General features: G+C 39.4%; 4 protein-coding genes across 4 annotated transcripts; 1 reads left to right on the top strand and 3 right to left on the bottom strand.

Annotated features, from left to right (window-relative positions):
- Positions 1-656: 656 nt before the first annotated feature.
- Positions 657-1,610, bottom strand: LOC108891007 (complement C1q-like protein 4). The gene is made up of 3 exons (XM_018688110.2): positions 1,447-1,610; positions 1,102-1,230; positions 657-1,015 (listed from the first exon to the last, which is right to left on the bottom strand). The coding sequence occupies exons 1-3, from the start codon at positions 1,508-1,510 to the stop codon at positions 738-740; spliced, it is 471 nt and encodes a 156-aa protein (XP_018543626.1). The 5' UTR covers positions 1,511-1,610; the 3' UTR covers positions 657-737.
- Positions 1,611-2,590: 980 nt separating this feature from the next.
- On the bottom strand, positions 2,591-3,659 carry LOC108891003 (complement C1q tumor necrosis factor-related protein 3-like). Its single transcript, XM_018688107.2, has 3 exons — positions 3,533-3,659; positions 3,289-3,417; positions 2,591-3,021 (listed from the first exon to the last, which is right to left on the bottom strand). The coding sequence occupies exons 1-3, from the start codon at positions 3,594-3,596 to the stop codon at positions 2,711-2,713; spliced, it is 504 nt and encodes a 167-aa protein (XP_018543623.1). The 5' UTR covers positions 3,597-3,659; the 3' UTR covers positions 2,591-2,710.
- A 1,520-nt stretch (positions 3,660-5,179) lies between these two features.
- LOC108891004 (complement C1q tumor necrosis factor-related protein 1-like) lies at positions 5,180-6,771 on the bottom strand. The gene is made up of 3 exons (XM_018688108.2): positions 6,579-6,771; positions 6,142-6,270; positions 5,180-5,616 (listed from the first exon to the last, which is right to left on the bottom strand). Exons 1-3 carry the CDS (start codon positions 6,652-6,654, stop codon positions 5,336-5,338), a joined length of 486 nt encoding a protein of 161 aa, XP_018543624.1. The 5' UTR covers positions 6,655-6,771; the 3' UTR covers positions 5,180-5,335.
- Positions 6,772-8,880: 2,109 nt separating this feature from the next.
- On the top strand, positions 8,881-13,295 carry LOC108891000 (prefoldin subunit 3). The gene is made up of 6 exons (XM_018688104.2): positions 8,881-9,014; positions 10,197-10,321; positions 10,582-10,648; positions 11,135-11,233; positions 11,655-11,793; positions 12,325-13,295. Exons 1-6 carry the CDS (start codon positions 8,934-8,936, stop codon positions 12,399-12,401), a joined length of 588 nt encoding a protein of 195 aa, XP_018543620.1. The 5' UTR covers positions 8,881-8,933; the 3' UTR covers positions 12,402-13,295.
- The last annotated feature ends 3,393 nt before the right edge of the window (positions 13,296-16,688 follow it).

Genomic DNA, 16,688 nt, shown 5'->3' with positions numbered 1-16,688 from the left:
GTAGATATTCACTTGTAAAACATCTAAATGAGTAGATGAGGACATTTAGGAAACAGTTAAACGACAGATCTTCTCTATTGTAATGAATACATTTTAGTTTTGTTATACCTGTGAAGATATTGATGTTGTAAAGTGTCGTAAGTTTATTTTTTATGAGGATTAAGTCACTAACTGATCACAGTGTAAAGACGATAATGTTAGACTGCTCTGTAACCTACTGCAGAGAGGGATTTTCATGCTGTGGTAGGAGCAACCTGTGACCATCCACATGTCCGTCTCCCTGATCTGACTGGTTGTGTGCGTTACGTTGCAGAATGAAAGACTTGACTCTTAAGTCTTGTTCCACATATGAGTCAGGAAGCAGAACAGGGCAAAGACCGGTCACATGACTGGTTAGACACTTTAGAACAGCTTTTACAGTACTTCAAATGCTGGCGAAATGTAATTCTTTTGGCTTCCAGTAAGCTTGTTGTTGACGTTGTAAACTGTATTTTCAAGCTGGGAACTTTGTCACTCCCAAGTTTATCACGTTCCTAGACTGAAGCTTGTTTTTGATGTTGCTTGCTCCTTTTTGTTGTTATTGTTGGTAATAATAGTTGATAACTTCTTTGGGTCACAAATGAGACAGTAAACAAAACAGTCAAGGCTCATCAGACTCACGTTGAGATGATTTATTTTAGTTGAACACAGTAATATCACAGCAATAGCCACCTGTTTCAACCTGGAGTCATCAATTCTCACATTTGATGGATCAGAAACCCACTGAAGGTGGTGTGGTGACTTGATGCCCAAACATGAGAGCCTGCAGCCAGGAGAACATTCACCTGGTCCCCTGTCTTCAGCTCCAGGACTGCTGCATTTCCTCCATTATCAGCTGTGTCGGCGGATGCATGATCAGACGTCCTAATAACCGCCTCGCCGTTCTTAAGCAGTGCTAGGTGTGCAAATTTGTGTCCTCCAGCATGGTAGGAGAAGATAAAACAATAAACACCTTCAACAGGTGCAGTAAAGACACCTGTGGAAACAAGATATTCATGGGTTTCTGGTGATGTACGCAATTTGGTGGCTGATTGTAGGTGTGGCTGCACGTGATGTATTTACCTGTAGATGCACTGTAGGCATCACCAGTGTTTGCAATCAAGGCGTTGTAAACCAGAGTGGTGTCTCCATCGAAGGGGCCATAGGCACCACCGTATTCTGCTGCTGCACTGAATGCCACCATGGTTTTCTCTGTGTAAAACAAAACATTCAAAGCAGTTTTATTCTGTTTAACTTGTGTATTTAATCACAGTACCCAACTGCTTACAGAGAAACTTGTTGGTTGTGGAGTGTGGGAGTGTGAATAGTTGTCTCTATATGTCATGTCAATTAACTGGCAACATCAAAACTAAAGTTGCTCTTAAATACATTCTTCATTAAAGTCATTACTGAGAAGTTTTATTTTACCTTTTCCCATCAGGTCTGCAATCTTCTCTTCGCAGGCCTTCAGTCTGGCTTCCAAACACGCCATCTCTGTTGGTTGGTCACTGGTGGTGGGATGGTGGGCTGACTGGTTTCTGTCTCTGCTCCGTCTCCAAAGCTGTGATCTGTAGGATCCCTGCAGCTGCTTTTATATTGTTTGAGCAATGACAATGTGTTGTCATATGGTTCACTTGTCTGGTTTCACAAGGCAGTGAGCAATACGTTTTATAAAATTCACCAACACCCATGCATCTTTTCCTTTTTCCAGTAATACAGTGTTTCTTAATTCTTTTTAAGAAACACTATGTAAATAAGCAAGGAGGGGTGGGCTGGTTGTGATCAGCTGATGATCACTGGTGTAGCTTATTGTTTGAGTAAGTGAAACCTCAGGAAGCTTCTGGTTGATGTGGCATCCAGGTGCACATCACAGCAGGTCCTTTCCCTCTCTTCTCCCCATACTCACTGGTGTTGTGTTGTGTTGTGTTGCAGCTATGGCCCAGGAGGTATAGCGTTCGCCCACCAACCAGAAGGTTGGTGGTTTGATCCCCTCCTCCTCCAGTCCACATGCCAAAGTATTGGTCCACTCCTACACTGTAACTGCACTGCTGACCTTTTTTTTGTTTGCAACATCATTGCTGTGTGTGCAGTATTACACAATATAATCCAGCTGGACAGTGACAATGATGACATTAATAAGGATGATGAGTTCAAGAGGGCTGCAACAATAAAAGCTTGTCACAGCTTTTATTGTTTTGTTTTTTTTTTTGTTTTTTTTTTGTGTGTGTGTATAATTTTCCTCTTGCAATTTATGCATTTTCATCTGCATTTTATGAATTCAAGAGGTCTGCTAGGAAAATTACTCCTAAATAAAAATAAGTATTTGTAATCCTAATTGTCTGCAGAAATTGCAGGCAAAGAAGTTGTATATTTAAATCATTTTCGGACTCGTTTATACCCCTTTAAATTTCAGTGCAGTGCTTTGCTTGCTTGAAGAACATTGATCATCTCAATACAATACCATGTTCTGCTAGGTAACTTTGGGTCCTGACATTCATCTGGATGTTACTGAACATTTCCTGTGAATCATTAGATTTTCTTGTTTAAACAAAACAATCAAGGCTCATTTGACTCATGTGTTGGTTTATTTTGGCTGAACACAGTAATATGACAGCAACAACCACCTGCTTCAACCTGAATTTAATTTCAGTAAAGATGCATCGCTGATCTCAGGTTTTTAGAATCATTTCTCTCAATTCTCACATACATTGCAATGCTCTGCTGGGCTTTGACTGACCAGAAAACCACTGAAGGTGACATGGCAGCCTGCTGCCCAAACATGAGAACACGCAGCCATGCGAACATACACCTGGTCCCCCCTCTTCAGCTCCAGGACTGCTGCATTTCCTCCATTATCAGCCCCGTCAGCACCGGTTTTGTGATCGGATGTCATTACAACCGAGTCACCATTCTTGATCAGTGTCAGCTTTGCTATCTCATGTCCTCCAGCGTGGTAGGAGAAAATAAAACAATAAACACCTGCAACAGGTGCAGCAAACACACCTGTGGAAAGAAGAAGATTTTCAGTAAACCAATGGGTTTCTGGGGGGATGTATGCATTTTCAGAATGAGGACACCAAATTAAAATACTACAGTTTTAGTTTAGTGAATCTTGTTTGAGAGTTTACCTATTTTTTATTGGTCTGGAACTGCAACAGGTAAAACTTCAAACATGCACAGCTACAGTATATTTATTAAATGTCTCAACAATACTAAAACCACACAATCAACATGAGTGGATATGGCTGTGGCTGCATATGATGTATTTACCTGTAGAGTTACAGTAGGCATTACCGACGTTTGCAAACAGTTTATTGTAGACCAAAACTGTTTCTTTGTTGAAGGGTCCGTAGGCTCCACCGTATTCAGCCGCTGCACTGAATGCCACGATGGTTTTCTCTGCGTAAAACAAAACATCCAAAACATTTCTATTCTGCGTAACTTATAGCTTAATTTGTAGGTTGAATTGCTTACTGAACTGATATTTATTTATTAAGGTTAATTTTAATTCTACCTTTTTCCATCAGGTCTGCAATCTTCTGTTCGCAGGCCTGCAGTCTGTCTTCCCAGCATGCCATTTCTGTTGGTTGATCACTCGTGGGGTGGTAGGCAGGCTGTTTTTTGTCTTTGCTCCGTCTCCAAAGATGTGACCTGCAAGATTTCTGTACCTGCTTTTATGGTGTTTGATTGGTGACAATATGTTGTCACATGCCAGCCTTAACCAATGACAGAGAATTGGTGCTGATGGGAAAATGTACCAACTTGTTCACTTGTTTGTTTTCACAAGGCATTGAGCAATATGTTTTGTAAAATTCACTAACAGTCTTTCAAATTTGTTTTTGCAGTGGTTCTCAATATTTGTTAAGAAACACTAACATTAACATCAAACATCAGAATCCAGAGAAAATGTGATCTCAGTGATGTTGACTGTGGCATGATTGTTGACGCCAAGAGGGTTGGTGTGAATATTTCTGAAACTGCTCATCTACAGGGATTTTCGTGCACAAAGGTCTCCAGAGTCTCTAGAAAATCAACAAACATCCAATGTGCTGTAGTTCTATGAATGGAAATGGCTTATGAGAGAGGTCAGAGAATGGTCAGACTGGTGTAGCTGACAGAAAGGCTCCAGTAACTCAGATAACCACTCTTTTCAGCTATGGTGAGCAAAAAAGCATGAACATGAACAACATGTCCAACTTTGTGGCAGATGGGCTACAATAGCAGAAGACTATGTCAGGCTCCACTCCCATTCCCAAATATTTGACTAGAAACTGAAGAAAAAATAAAAACATGAGCCAGAGGTGTAATAGGGAGGGACATACTGGAACTCCAGCAGCCCTCCTTACTGTAAATACACACCCTGAGCAAATTTATCATGAAAATTTGGGGCTGCACAAACAGGTTACAGAAGTTTCACTTGGCACTGAGCCACATCTTTGACAAGAGGGAGTTCTTAGTCAGTAAAAAAAAGAACAAAAAAAAATTTAGTTCAGGTGAAACTCAACCTTAAGTAATATGCGTCATATCTTTCAAAGTTGGAGTTGTTCAAAAGCTCCAGTAACTCAGATAGCCACTCTTTACAGCTGTGGTGAGCAAAAAAGCATCATACATACATGAACAACACATCCAATTTTGTGGGAGATGGACCAGCAGAAGACCATGTCAGGTTCCACTCCCATTTCCAAATATCTGACAATCAAAACGTGTTATTCAATGCCTTGTGAAACCAAACAAATGAACAAGTGAACAAGTCAGTATATTTAGACTCTGTGTAGTTGCCTGAGGGTGGCATGTGTTGAAACATTGTCACTGATCAAACAACATAAAAGCAGGTGCAGGATTCCTAAAGTTCACAGTTTTGGAAACAGAGTAAAGACAAACAGTCTGCCCACATCCCACCATGAGTGATTTAACAAGAGAGTTTGGAAGCTTCAGGAAGAACTCATTAACAATGAATTAATAATCAGGTCATTCCTGATTTGTTCCTCAGTAACTCACATTACTGTATTGTGTTATCTGATCATTCAGCTCAGCTTGAGTTAAATTACCTGTTAGAATTTGTAATATCTTATGTACAAAACTGGCGTAACAGGGCCATCAAATTTTCATATTTCTTGTCAATTTCATGACATGAAACAATAAACAAAACAGGCACGACTCATTTGACTGGTGATGATTTATTTTGGCTGAACACAGTAATATGACAGCAACAGCCACCTGTTTCAACTTAATTTATGATAACTTAATAATTTAATTTAATTGTGGTTACATCACTGATCTCAGGCTGCTGGAATCATTTTTCTGGTGTCATCACTTTTCACATTTGACGGATCAGAAAACCACTGAAGGTGGTGTGCTGGGTTGCTGCCAAAACATGGCTGCCTTTAGCCATGCGCACATACAGCTGGTCCCCTTTCTTCAGCTCCAGGACCGCTGCATTTCCTCCAGTGTCGGCACTGTCATAGCTGGCTGCTTCATCGGTTGTCATAACGACTGGCTCTCCGTTCTTGAACAGAGTCAGGTTTGCTGCATATTGTCCTCCAGCCTGGAAGAAGATGACGAAGTGGTAAACGCCTGCAACAGGTGCAACAAACACACCTGTGGAAACAAGAAGATATTTGTTAGACTGATGGGCTTCTGGGGAGATGTACCTGTTTAAGAATGAGTACATCAAATTAAAATACTCCAGTTTTTATCACAACATTGAACATAGTGGTCCAGAAAGAACTGATCTGTTGTCCACAAAGAGACAATCAAACATTAATCTGAATAAAATGGATATATATCATTTGAATATACTTAAAAAATAGTACTAAATGGAAAAATATCCACTTTTTCCATAATAAGAAATTTATTGTTTACCAGAATAGAGTTGACAACAGATCCAATGCATTTCTGTAAAACTTTAAGAAATTTAAAGTCTGTTGCAAAAAGCTCTGATCATGCTTCTTTAAAGCTGCATTGGACTCAAATACTTCAATACCAACTGGTAAAATGCCTTACTAATACAACTTATGCACCTACAGTATATTCATTAAGCCTGTATGTAAAATATCTCAACAATACTCAAACCAAACAATCAACATGGGTGATTGTGGGTGTGGCTGTATATGATGTATTTACCTGTAAATTTATTGTAGGCATCACTAAAGTTTGCAATTGGGGTATTGTAAACCAGAGTTGTGTCTGCGTCAAAGGGTCCATGGGCACCACCATATTCTGCTGATGCGCTGAATGCCACAATGGTTTTCTCTGTGTAAAACAAAAGATCCAAAGAATTTCTATTCTATTTTTTTGTCAGTATCAGACTGATCCCTACTAGTTTTAGTTCTGCCATATACTGTATGTGATGGCAGACTTTAAATCACTGAGAAGTGGAGTACGACAGTGTTGGGTGTCCTTAGTTTACATTGGTCATTCATTTGTATTATCTCTTTTTCTTCTTCAAATCCATTTTCCACATCATTTTCCTACACATTAATTAACTGAGGACACCAACCATAAAGTTGTTCTTCAATACATTCTTAATTTATGTCATTAATGAGAAAGTTTCATTCTACCTCTAATCTTCAGTTCCTCAATCTTTTGTTCGCTGGCCTTCAGCCTGGTTTCAAGAGCTGCCAGTTTTTCTTCCATCTTTGTTGGTTGATCACCTGTGTTGTTGGCCTTGGGATGCCAGGCAGGTTGTTTTTCGCTTGTCTTCGCTCTGTCCCCAAAACTGCAACTTGTAGGATCGCTGCGGCTGCTTTTATATCGTTTGATCGATGACAATGTGTTGTCATGTGCCACTCTTAACCAATTATAGAGAATATATGGAAAATACAAACTTTGCCTGTGTGATTGCACCAGCTGGTTTGATGTTACAAAACATTCACTCCCTCATACACTCAAGCAAATCATCTTATATCATATATCATATCATCTTCATTCAGTGTTTGAGAAATGCAGAATCTTGTGCAATGTATGTTGTGAAGAGTTGTGGCTATTTTGAAAGCAAGGGGAGACCCTAACCAATATCAGTATGGTGTTCCCAATAAAATATTCCTCAGAGAATATATACAGACCTGCTTGCAGAACTAAGATACAAAAAATATCTGCTGCATCGAAGGCTCCCAAGAACATGCAGGGCCGCCTGGCTGATCTGAGCTGATTGGGGAAGAAGGGCCTTGGTAAAAGGGGTGACCAAGAACTTGATGATCACTCTGGCACAGTTCCAGCGGTCCTGTGTCCTGAAATACTCCACCAATGTGGGCTTGATGGCAGAGAAATGAGAGACCTTTTGGAGCACCTAAAGAACTCGCAGGATTCTGAGAAACAAGATTCACTGGTCTGATGAAACCAAGATTGAATTGTATGGCCACAATTCTAAGTGTCCTGTCTGGAGGAATCGGGACACCCCTCATCACCTGCCCAGTACCATCCCAATGGTGAAGCATGGTGGTCAGGATGTGGGGGTGTTATTCGTTGGCAAGGACTGGAAGACTGATGAAGGTTGAAGTTCACCTTTTAACAGGACAATGACTTTAAACCCAAGATCTCTGAATCCAGGTGTATCCCCAAGAGCAATGATTGATGCCCGCTTACATGCATTTATGGAGACTTCGTGGCATGAAATAATACTCTTTTTTCTCTTGTTTATAGGACCCATAAGTTAACAAGTGGTGTAATTGAAATGACAGTGGAAGAGAAGACTCCATGTTCTTCATGAGGAGGTGCTGCACTGTACACACAAGGCTTGCAACATCACTGATGCGTGCGCAGTATTGCATAATATGGACAATATGCGGCAAGAACCAGTTGGACAGTGACAGTGATGATGATGATGATGATAAGGATGATAACTGTTTTAGAGTTCAAGAGTTTTAGAGTTCAAGACAGAGCTGCATTTTCTCTCAGCATTTTACCAATGCAATCCATATTCTCCATAGTCTGCTTAACAAAGAAGCTTGTGACAGTTTTTATCCAAGTTTTTTGAGTGTATGGTATTCCTCTTGAAATTTAAGTGCAGCAGCATTTATATTTTCTCACCTATTAGTTCATCAAGCATTTCTTCATCCTTCAAATAGGAGCATCTTGTGCATCAGCCCACAGACAAAAAAAGCACAATCATTTTCAGTTCAATTCAGTTCAATTCAATTTTATTTATATAGAGCCGAATCACAACAAAAGTCATCTCAAGGCACAGCAGGTCTAGACTGTACAGTTTTCAGTTTTTCTTATCCATTCATCCATCCATTATCTATACCACATATCTGTTAAGGGTTGCACACACAGAAGTTTCAGATCAGTACTTGTTTGAAAAACATCAGTCGTCACTGTACAATACAATGTTCTGCTGGCATTCATATGGATGTTATTTGGTACCTGTAATTTTGACCTTTTTTTTTTTTGTATGTGGTTACTCTACTCCTGTACTGTTAATGCGCTGGTGACTTCAGCTGAACTATAAAGAAATGAGGTCAGAGGAAGAAAAAAGAGGAACGAGAGAAAATATTGAGCAATATCTTCAAAATTTAAAATTCACCAACACTCGTGCATTGTGAATTATGGTTATTATGCAATGTTTATTATGATGATTATGATTACTTGTCATTGTTTCTTAATGTCTCTTGAGACATTGTGCACATGCAATCATTTCAACATCTTGTGCAATGTATGTATACAGCACACACACACACACACACACACACATATTTTATTTATTTACAGTATTTACACACTGGAATACAATTTAAATCAATTAAAATCAATTAAAAACTAGATGCAATAAGCAGATATCTGATGATCTGCCTGTAACAGCAGCAGTAGTGGGCGCAGTTGCAGCCTGTGGCCGCTAGGTGGCAGCAGAGCCTCCGCCCTCCTTTTCACACGCTCGGTCTTGAGCGTGAGGAAGGAAGCGGCAGCCTCTCTCCAAGATGGCAGCGACCATAGACAACAGCAATGCCGTTCAGGCGACAAAGAAAAAGCACCTCGGGATCCCTGAAGCGGCGTTTGTGGTGCGTAAACCCCGACACCTCTCACCGTGTCGCATGTCCACGGCGGGATTAGGCATCTGAAAACGCAGCTTTTGTGGCTGTAGCCGGTGTGTGGGCGCGTCATGCTAGCTGCGAGCTAACAGTTAATCCTGGTCTATATGTGTGTGTGTGTGTGTGTGTGTGTGTGTGTGTGTGTGTGTGTGTGTGGGCTGGGCGGCTGCTCATCTCCATCTATGGACATTACAGACAGTCGGTGCACCACCTGCCTCTTACTTCAACATATTTCGTAATTTTTAACGTATTTTAATCTCGCTACACATTAGCTAGCAGCTGCTTTGCTCCGGCATCTCTTAGAGACGTTTAAAGTAGCGTTAGCTGCCTTCCAGCTCCTCCTCCATTCATTTTATCGAATTAAAACAACTGTAAAAGACACAGAATAGCTCTGAATACATAATTAATCACATGATTTATAAGGTAGTGAGTACAGACTGGGGTTTACACCTAAAGCGAATAAATACAAACATTTAAACAAGCACATGTTGGTTGTCAGGTCTCTTCCTAGTTGACAAAGAGCTCAAAAACTCATGTAATTATCGTATTTATGGCTGAAACTCTGTATGGATTCCAGCTCTTTTCTTTATTAATAATACAAGATGCCTGCTGTAATTGCCCACAGCCCATAGGGACGTTTAAAAACGTTTTTAAGCAGAGATTCGGCTCAGTTCAAGACTGCAGCTGATAATTAATTTCATTAGCTATTAATCTTCTTTTTATTTTTATCCATTAATCATCCAAAACATGTTAAAAAATGTGGCAATATTTAATTTTCTAATATCTATAATATATGGCAGAAGCATTAATATCTACATTAGTATTGCCATGTGTCTGGCTTTAGCTTCTGCTTTTTCTTAAGATTTAAATTTAGTTTTATACTTTGTCTATTTATGTATAATTTCGCTTTTTATTGCACTGTTTTGTTGTCTACCATTCTTTTAGTGATTTATGTAAAGCAGCTGCTGTAACATGGAGCACTGAAACTTCCTTTGGGATCCTTTGGTCATAATTCTTTAAAAGCCAATTTGAGGGATCCTTTGGAAATATTGAGTGTTGAATGCATATTTGCCAATTTATCGCCCTCAATAAATTCTGTGCCGTCTAGTGTCTTGGCTCACTCTTTGTTTTCTCCTCTGCTGGATTTTTCAGGAGGATGTCGACTCTTTTATGAAGCAGCCCGGCAACGAGACGGCAGATGCAGCGCTGAGGAGGCTGGATGAACAGTACCAGAAATATAAATACATGGAGCTCAACCTGTCTCAGAAGAAACTCAGGTAACACACACACTACTGGACACATGATGACAGTTTTCACAGCCCACATTATGGCGCAAATAGGGCTTTTATAATTACTGTTAGTTATTAGTTATAATTCTGCGTTTTGTCACGTTTCCTTTTTCCTAGAGAATTTCCTTCTGTACACACACCAAACACACACTCCATAATAACATCCACAATCCACTCAGCGACATAACAATAAAACCTTACTTATCTTTCCTGCCTTGACTAAATCTTGTAATTTCTCTCTTCTTTAGGTTGAAAAACCAGATCCCACAAATCACACAGACGCTAGAAATCCTACGACACATGCAGAAGAAGAAGGTGTGTGAGGTTTTTGTGGACTTTCTTTGAGATGTTGTGAGAAATGGGCTGTAATCTGTTAATCTGTAAAGCTGCCTTGTACTAAACTTGTGTGACATGAGTGTAATTTTGCAGTGGGCATACGTGTGTCTGAATTATAAAAATGACCACGAAAATACAAATATTCATTCATTTGTAGGTTTGTCCACAGAAGGAATTATTCCCATGGCTGAGTACATAAACTGAAGGTGTACAAGCTAACTGTTTAACAGAACTTATAATTTCAACCCGAGCACATCCACATTTATTTTTTTATTTATTTATATATTATAGAGCACATCACAATATAAAGTTATTATCTGTTGATCTTAAATATTTAGTATAAGTTAATATTTAAGTTCCTCTGTAGGTGAGTCAGAAAGTATAAAACCTATAACTGTATTGTGATTGAAAATTTGATAATAGAGGCGTTTTGACAAAGTTTGCTACACTTTTTTGTTTCCCCAGGAAACCACAGAGCCCATGGAGACACACTTCCTATTGGCTGACAATGTTTACTGCAAGGCCTCAGTGCCGCCCACTGACAAAGTCTGCCTATGGTTAGGGGTAAGTAAAGCTTCAGCTCTGTTGGTACCTGGTGTTAACATGCGTCTCGGGTGATCTGATCACAGGTGGACAGCTCTAAGTGTGTCAGTTCACACCGAACATTAACATGCGGCACGAGTGAACACTTGTGATCGGATCTCACTTAAGATGATGAAATTAAAACAATCTTAAAACTATGCCTCAGAGCAAGATACAGACAGATAAAATAGTAAAACAAGAAGTTAAAAAGTTACTGTTACTTAAGGAACAGAACAGGTTTGTTGTCGTCTTGACCTCATTTTGGGGAGAAAAAAAATTTCCCGGACATGTTAAACTTTCCAGTTTTTATACCAGTCATGTATATGTCCTGTTGCTGCAGTACTTAAGTTCTCTTCATATCACTTCATCCCACGCCACCCCTCCAACATTTTTCCCCACAAAGGCCAACGTCATGTTAGAGTACGACATTGACGAAGCCCAAGCTCTCCTAGAGAAGAACCTGTCCACAGCATCTCGTAACCTAGAGACACTCGTGGAGGATCTGGATTTCCTGCGAGACCAGTTCACCACCATCGAAGTCAGTATCCTTCCACTGTGTAAACCCAGTCAGGTTGGGCTCGTGTTACAGAAAACATGGTGAAACAAACCTTTCAGAAGCACGGAATCGTTATGAGGCAGCGAAGTTGAAAATGGTTCACAGTTTTGGAGCATTTGATAAGTCAGAAATGGCGACATCTGGTGGCTGTTTTCTTGAAACACAGGAACAGAGCTCAGTTATCAAATCTGAATCCTCTGGAATCACGTAGGATTGAAGCTAGAATTACTGTTTCTATTTCGCTCAGGGCAGTAAAGAAAAACTCATTTCAACTATTTCATGTAGAAAAAGATGTGACCTTATATTTAAGAATCTAGTTTTTCATCTTTTAATCACTTTAATAACATAACTGGTCAAAAAAATTAAGTCCAGAGTCACAATTCAAACAGGAACAGACAGAACTCCAACAAAAACTGGAACCTTCAAATACATTTCCAACTTAAGTACAATATAAAATTGAAATGCTGCCCTTGGTATGACCAGCTGTTGTTGTTCCTTAACTCACCGCTCTCCTCAGACATGGCACGAGTCTACAACTGGGACGTCAAGAGAAGGAGCAAAGAAAACCTCCTCAAATCAGCAGACAAGTCTTAATATCGAAGAGACAGTGTCCACATCCTCCTTCTGCTAACTATCCTCTCTTTAGTCAAAAGAAGAAAAAAAAACAGACCCCCGTCTCCTAAGTCATGTATATGTTCGACCTAGTGCTCGACAGATAGAGGGCATGTTTGAAATATTTCCAAAAGTTGTGGTGCGCTTGATTTAACTCTGAGATTGTTTTGGAGACTTGGTGTGCGGGTGCCATACGTAAAGCCGGTTAAATCAAGTGCACATCACGATTTTTTGTTGGATTTTAAATATGTCTTCTATCCAGTCAAGCTCAAGACTTCCACCACTACTGTTTTCTGTTGATTTGTTACTTTTTAAAGTATTTTTTCAAGTAAAAACTAACAAAAAAAACAAAGGCAACAAGGCAATTTTGTATTCTTTTTAATGATTTCAGTATGTTCCTGTTATTTTCCGGCAGATTATGAGTGAGGGTTCTCTTGCATCGTCTTTTCCTACCTGCAGTCTTCCTCCTCCTTACAGACCTGACACTTCTGGCTTTTTTTCTCAGCCTACAACAACGTTCACATGTGGGACTTTTACTTGAGTTATTGTAAAAACACAGTTGCCATTAAACTCCGTAGAATCAGGCTTGTAGGATGGCAAAGATCTACAACAGAAGAAGAATACAGAATAAAACTAGCTCTGCCTTGTGGCTCTGGTTTTCACTTCAGGACTTTTAGGAGTTCGGAAGGATTCACTGTCGTCCTCCTCCGTCCTTTGACTTTCCACACTTGCCCATCTCTTCCTCTCCTTACGCTCCTCTTTCACCTCCTCTCCTTTTTGCCGCTGCTCTGTCTGTATTTATTTGTCTCTCACTGTACTCATTAAACAATGAATGAAGTAAAAGAAGAACATTTGGGCAAAGAGACGAGACCTTGACCTGGTTCTCTGTGTGTTGTTTATTTTCTGATGAGAACTTCTCATAGACAAGGTAGAAAAGATGTTTGGAGAGAGTTATACAGAGCAAAAGGAACACAACTGTCAATTGTGGACACAAAGAAGTCCCTTCATTCCTTTTGAACAGCACATAATTGCATAACATCAATTTACATGGCTGCAGTTTGAAGATGTACAGTTTGACGGACCACAAATGTCAAGGAAATAATTATAAAGCACTTCATTCATTCATGTCTGTCTGGAAATAACAACGGGAATTACCGTAACGTTTAGAAATTCTTCTGAGCCTGCAGTATAAATATTGTCACCTCATAAAACTGACCGCAAATTTTAAGAACAAGGGTAAACAGCAGCTATCAAATAAACCCTCAGTCAAAGCACGAACACTGCACATCACCAGCTACAGCAGATAAACTCTGGTCCTCACACCATTTCTGGGTTTTGTCATAACTCTATCTGTGGTTTCACTTCAGATGGTGAAAAAGTGGTGGTGTTGCCACCTTTAGCTATGACCACAATACAATATTTATTATTTTTCCACCAGAATTTTATTCATGATAGGCTTTGAAACAACATTTAGACAATTAACAATGTTTATAGAAAATATGATTGAACAATTATTTGATTAAATAAAGTATAAAACAGTCAAATGGTTGTTTTTTTACAAACAAGTGTCCTTACAAGACTCAAGAAATAAATAATTACTGTAATCGAGCTAATCCAAAAAATATAAATAAGTAGATTAATGGTCAATAAATAAATAATGTTTTCTGTGTCTTGACTTGTATGTATTTATTTCTGTATTTGTGCCATGGTCAACTAATCCACATTGTCTGCCTTATAACTCTAATTTCAGAAGGAATTTGTCAAATGTTATAATACAGTTAAAACATTTTATTGTCCAAATTGGGAGTGTGGGAGGACACCGAAACAAACTCACACCGACACGGAGAAACTCCACACAGCAACAATTATCAGGTTCATGTGACCGTGACTGTGTTGCTGAGGGCTGCAGTATCACCACTGAGCCACTGTGTGGCTCTGTAGGCTTCTGACAGCTGATGTTGCAGCGCTGCAAGTGTGGGCAGAGATCCTGCACATACTGGTGTGCTGCATGCTCTGTGACAGATTATTTTACATGATAATAGATTGTTAATACTGATGCATTAATGTGTAAGCAACCTAAGACCAAAAGAGCAACCATCTTATGTAATAAATAGCAGTGAGAATATGTTTATTTTCCAGTCACATTTTATTTTTTTAGTACAGTTCATTGATAGATAACTAGAGCAGAGGAAGAGAGACTGTCTGCTTTAACCCAGCAGGATTAAAGATGGTGATATACAGTATACTGTACAGCTCAACAGGGTTGAAAAGAACAAGTGAAAGATTGTTGTTGTTGTACCACGGTTCCTCTGGGATGAAGGGACACACTGAGGGCAGGAAATAGTCATCACCCAACAGATACATGCTTTTGAATACAGGGCTGACACATATCCACCATTTTACCTCCAAATTTTGGCGGTAGGTGGATAGGTTAAATCACCATCCATTACAGATACAAAAAAAAAGGTAGAATTTAAAAGAATATGCCAACATTTTCAACAATTTGCTTATTGTTTTCTTGTCGCTAGTTAGAAAAAATCAATACCACTCTCTTGTTTGTGCGTATGAAGCAACATGCAGTAGCTGGTTAGCTTAGCATAACACAAATACTGGAAATAGCTAGCCTGGCACTGTCCAAATGTGACTAAATCTACTTAAAACTCATTAAATAACATGTTCATTTGTTTCATCCGTACAAAACCAAAGTGTAAAAACAATACGCTGTGCTTTTACAGGGCGTTATCTCTCATCTGTGAGTTTTACAGGTGCTAATGGGGATTTCATCAACTTTAGATACAACCAGGCTCGCTGTTTACCCTTATTTTCAATATTTATGCCAAACTAAGCAAAGTAAACTGGCTGTAGTTTCATACTTGCTGTCCATATTAGCCCCAGTCTATACATCTCCTGTATTAGCATTAGCGTTATATTTGAGTCACAGAGCAAAGCATGCATTTCTATGAAAGATAATTACCTCTTAGTGTCTTTTTAACAAGACTTACCACTGTTCTGAACATGTTACCAGAAGCCTGAAAAGCTTCCATCCACTGAATGATAAAACCAATTTTTAGCCCATTTCTATTTTTAGTCAGTTGTGTTTCCTAAAGTGAACAAAGATGCTGGTGGTTACCTGGATAGAAAACATGCACGAGTTGCAGTTAAGATAATGGGTTAAAAATCTCCTTATCATGCAGCATAACATTATAACACCTTCAGAACTGCAGAAAGTCTTTTTAAACTTCTTTTTCAAACATGACTGGGTAATTGTCTTTCAGAGGAATGCATGTTTTGCTCTGTGATACAAATGTAAAGCTAACGCTAGTACATTTGAGGTACAAACGGGGTAATCTGCACAGTAGCTATACAACTACAGCTGGTTAACTTAGCTTAGCATAATAATATACATTATCACATTTTGGTTTTTACACAGATTTAGCAAGTGAGATAAGAGCGAGTAAAAGTGCAGTACAGCGAATAAGTGTAGTTCTCAAAATGCTGAACTATTCCTTTGAGTATAAAGTTGTATTGCAACAGAAACCTATTTTCTGCCTGTCTGTGGTTGCAGCTGTACTGATAGCAACCACTTTACTGACAGTGGAAGCGAGTCCAGCAGTGTTATGTATTCTGTGCGAAAGCAGCCTTAGTGAAACCAAACACTGCCAAGGATACTGGCAGAGAACAGTGCTCAGTGCCAGTAAATCACCCTGTACGTTTCTCTGGACATGGGCCAAAAAGCTGATTGCTTTGCTGTCAAACATGAAACTTACTTTCCATCATACCAACAGTTCCCTTCAAAGTGCCCTTCCTTGATTCCTTCATGGGTCCTGAGGTGACTTTGTCAGCAACTCTGAATGTTCATGTCTTTATTTGCACCAAGCCAAGCCTCAGATCAAAAAAAGGGACAGACTTGACAAAGTGGACAGCATATTCAGCCAAAAATGCTGCCTCCAAGTTCAGTAATGTCGTAACTTCCTAGAGTCCAGGGAAGAAACAAATTTGCTTTACTCACAGTCTGCAGTGTCAAGTGAGGTCAAAAACATTAACAGCCACTTCCAGACCATTAGCAACTGATTGGGCTTCTAGGAAAGCAGGACATCTTCAGTGTTTAATTGCTGGCTGCTTATTTCACACACTGATTGAATTGTGTTTTACTGGAATCAGCTGAATGGTGACCCAGTCCTGTCCATTTACTATTATCAGGTTTAGGACTGATTTAGCTATTTTACTTTCAAAATCTATCCTTTTAGGTTTTGTGACAAGAAGATATGT

This window comes from Lates calcarifer, unplaced genomic scaffold, assembly GCF_001640805.2.
Source record: "Lates calcarifer isolate ASB-BC8 unplaced genomic scaffold, TLL_Latcal_v3 _unitig_1851_quiver_1419, whole genome shotgun sequence".
NCBI lineage: Eukaryota > Metazoa > Chordata > Actinopteri > Centropomidae > Lates > Lates calcarifer.
This window is presented reverse-complemented; position numbering and strand designations above follow the sequence as displayed.

Bases quoted from the DNA above. Each gene is read 5' to 3' on its own strand.
- LOC108891007 (XM_018688110.2), bottom strand. From the start codon at position 1,510: ATGGCGTGTTTGGAAGCCAGACTGAAGGCCTGCGAAGAGAAGATTGCA. The intron at 1,231-1,446 runs GTAAAATAAAAC...TGTTTTACACAG, and splicing joins TGCAGACCTGATGGGAAAAG to AGAAAACCATGGTGGCATTC. The intron at 1,016-1,101 runs GTAAATACATCA...TTGTTTCCACAG, and splicing joins TGCCTACAGTGCATCTACAG to GTGTCTTTACTGCACCTGTT.
- LOC108891003 (XM_018688107.2), bottom strand. From the start codon at position 3,596: ATGGCATGCTGGGAAGACAGACTGCAGGCCTGCGAACAGAAGATTGCA. The intron at 3,418-3,532 runs GTAGAATTAAAA...TGTTTTACGCAG, and splicing joins TGCAGACCTGATGGAAAAAG to AGAAAACCATCGTGGCATTC. The intron at 3,022-3,288 runs GTAAATACATCA...TTCTTTCCACAG, and splicing joins TGCCTACTGTAACTCTACAG to GTGTGTTTGCTGCACCTGTT.
- LOC108891004 (XM_018688108.2), bottom strand. From the start codon at position 6,654: ATGGAAGAAAAACTGGCAGCTCTTGAAACCAGGCTGAAGGCCAGCGAA. The intron at 6,271-6,578 runs GTAGAATGAAAC...TGTTTTACACAG, and splicing joins TGAGGAACTGAAGATTAGAG to AGAAAACCATTGTGGCATTC. The intron at 5,617-6,141 runs GTAAATACATCA...TTGTTTCCACAG, and splicing joins TGCCTACAATAAATTTACAG to GTGTGTTTGTTGCACCTGTT.
- LOC108891000 (XM_018688104.2), top strand. From the start codon at position 8,934: ATGGCAGCGACCATAGACAACAGCAATGCCGTTCAGGCGACAAAGAAA. The intron at 10,322-10,581 runs GTAACACACACA...TCTCTTCTTTAG, and splicing joins CTGTCTCAGAAGAAACTCAG to GTTGAAAAACCAGATCCCAC. The intron at 11,794-12,324 runs GTATCCTTCCAC...CGCTCTCCTCAG, and splicing joins GTTCACCACCATCGAAGTCA to ACATGGCACGAGTCTACAAC.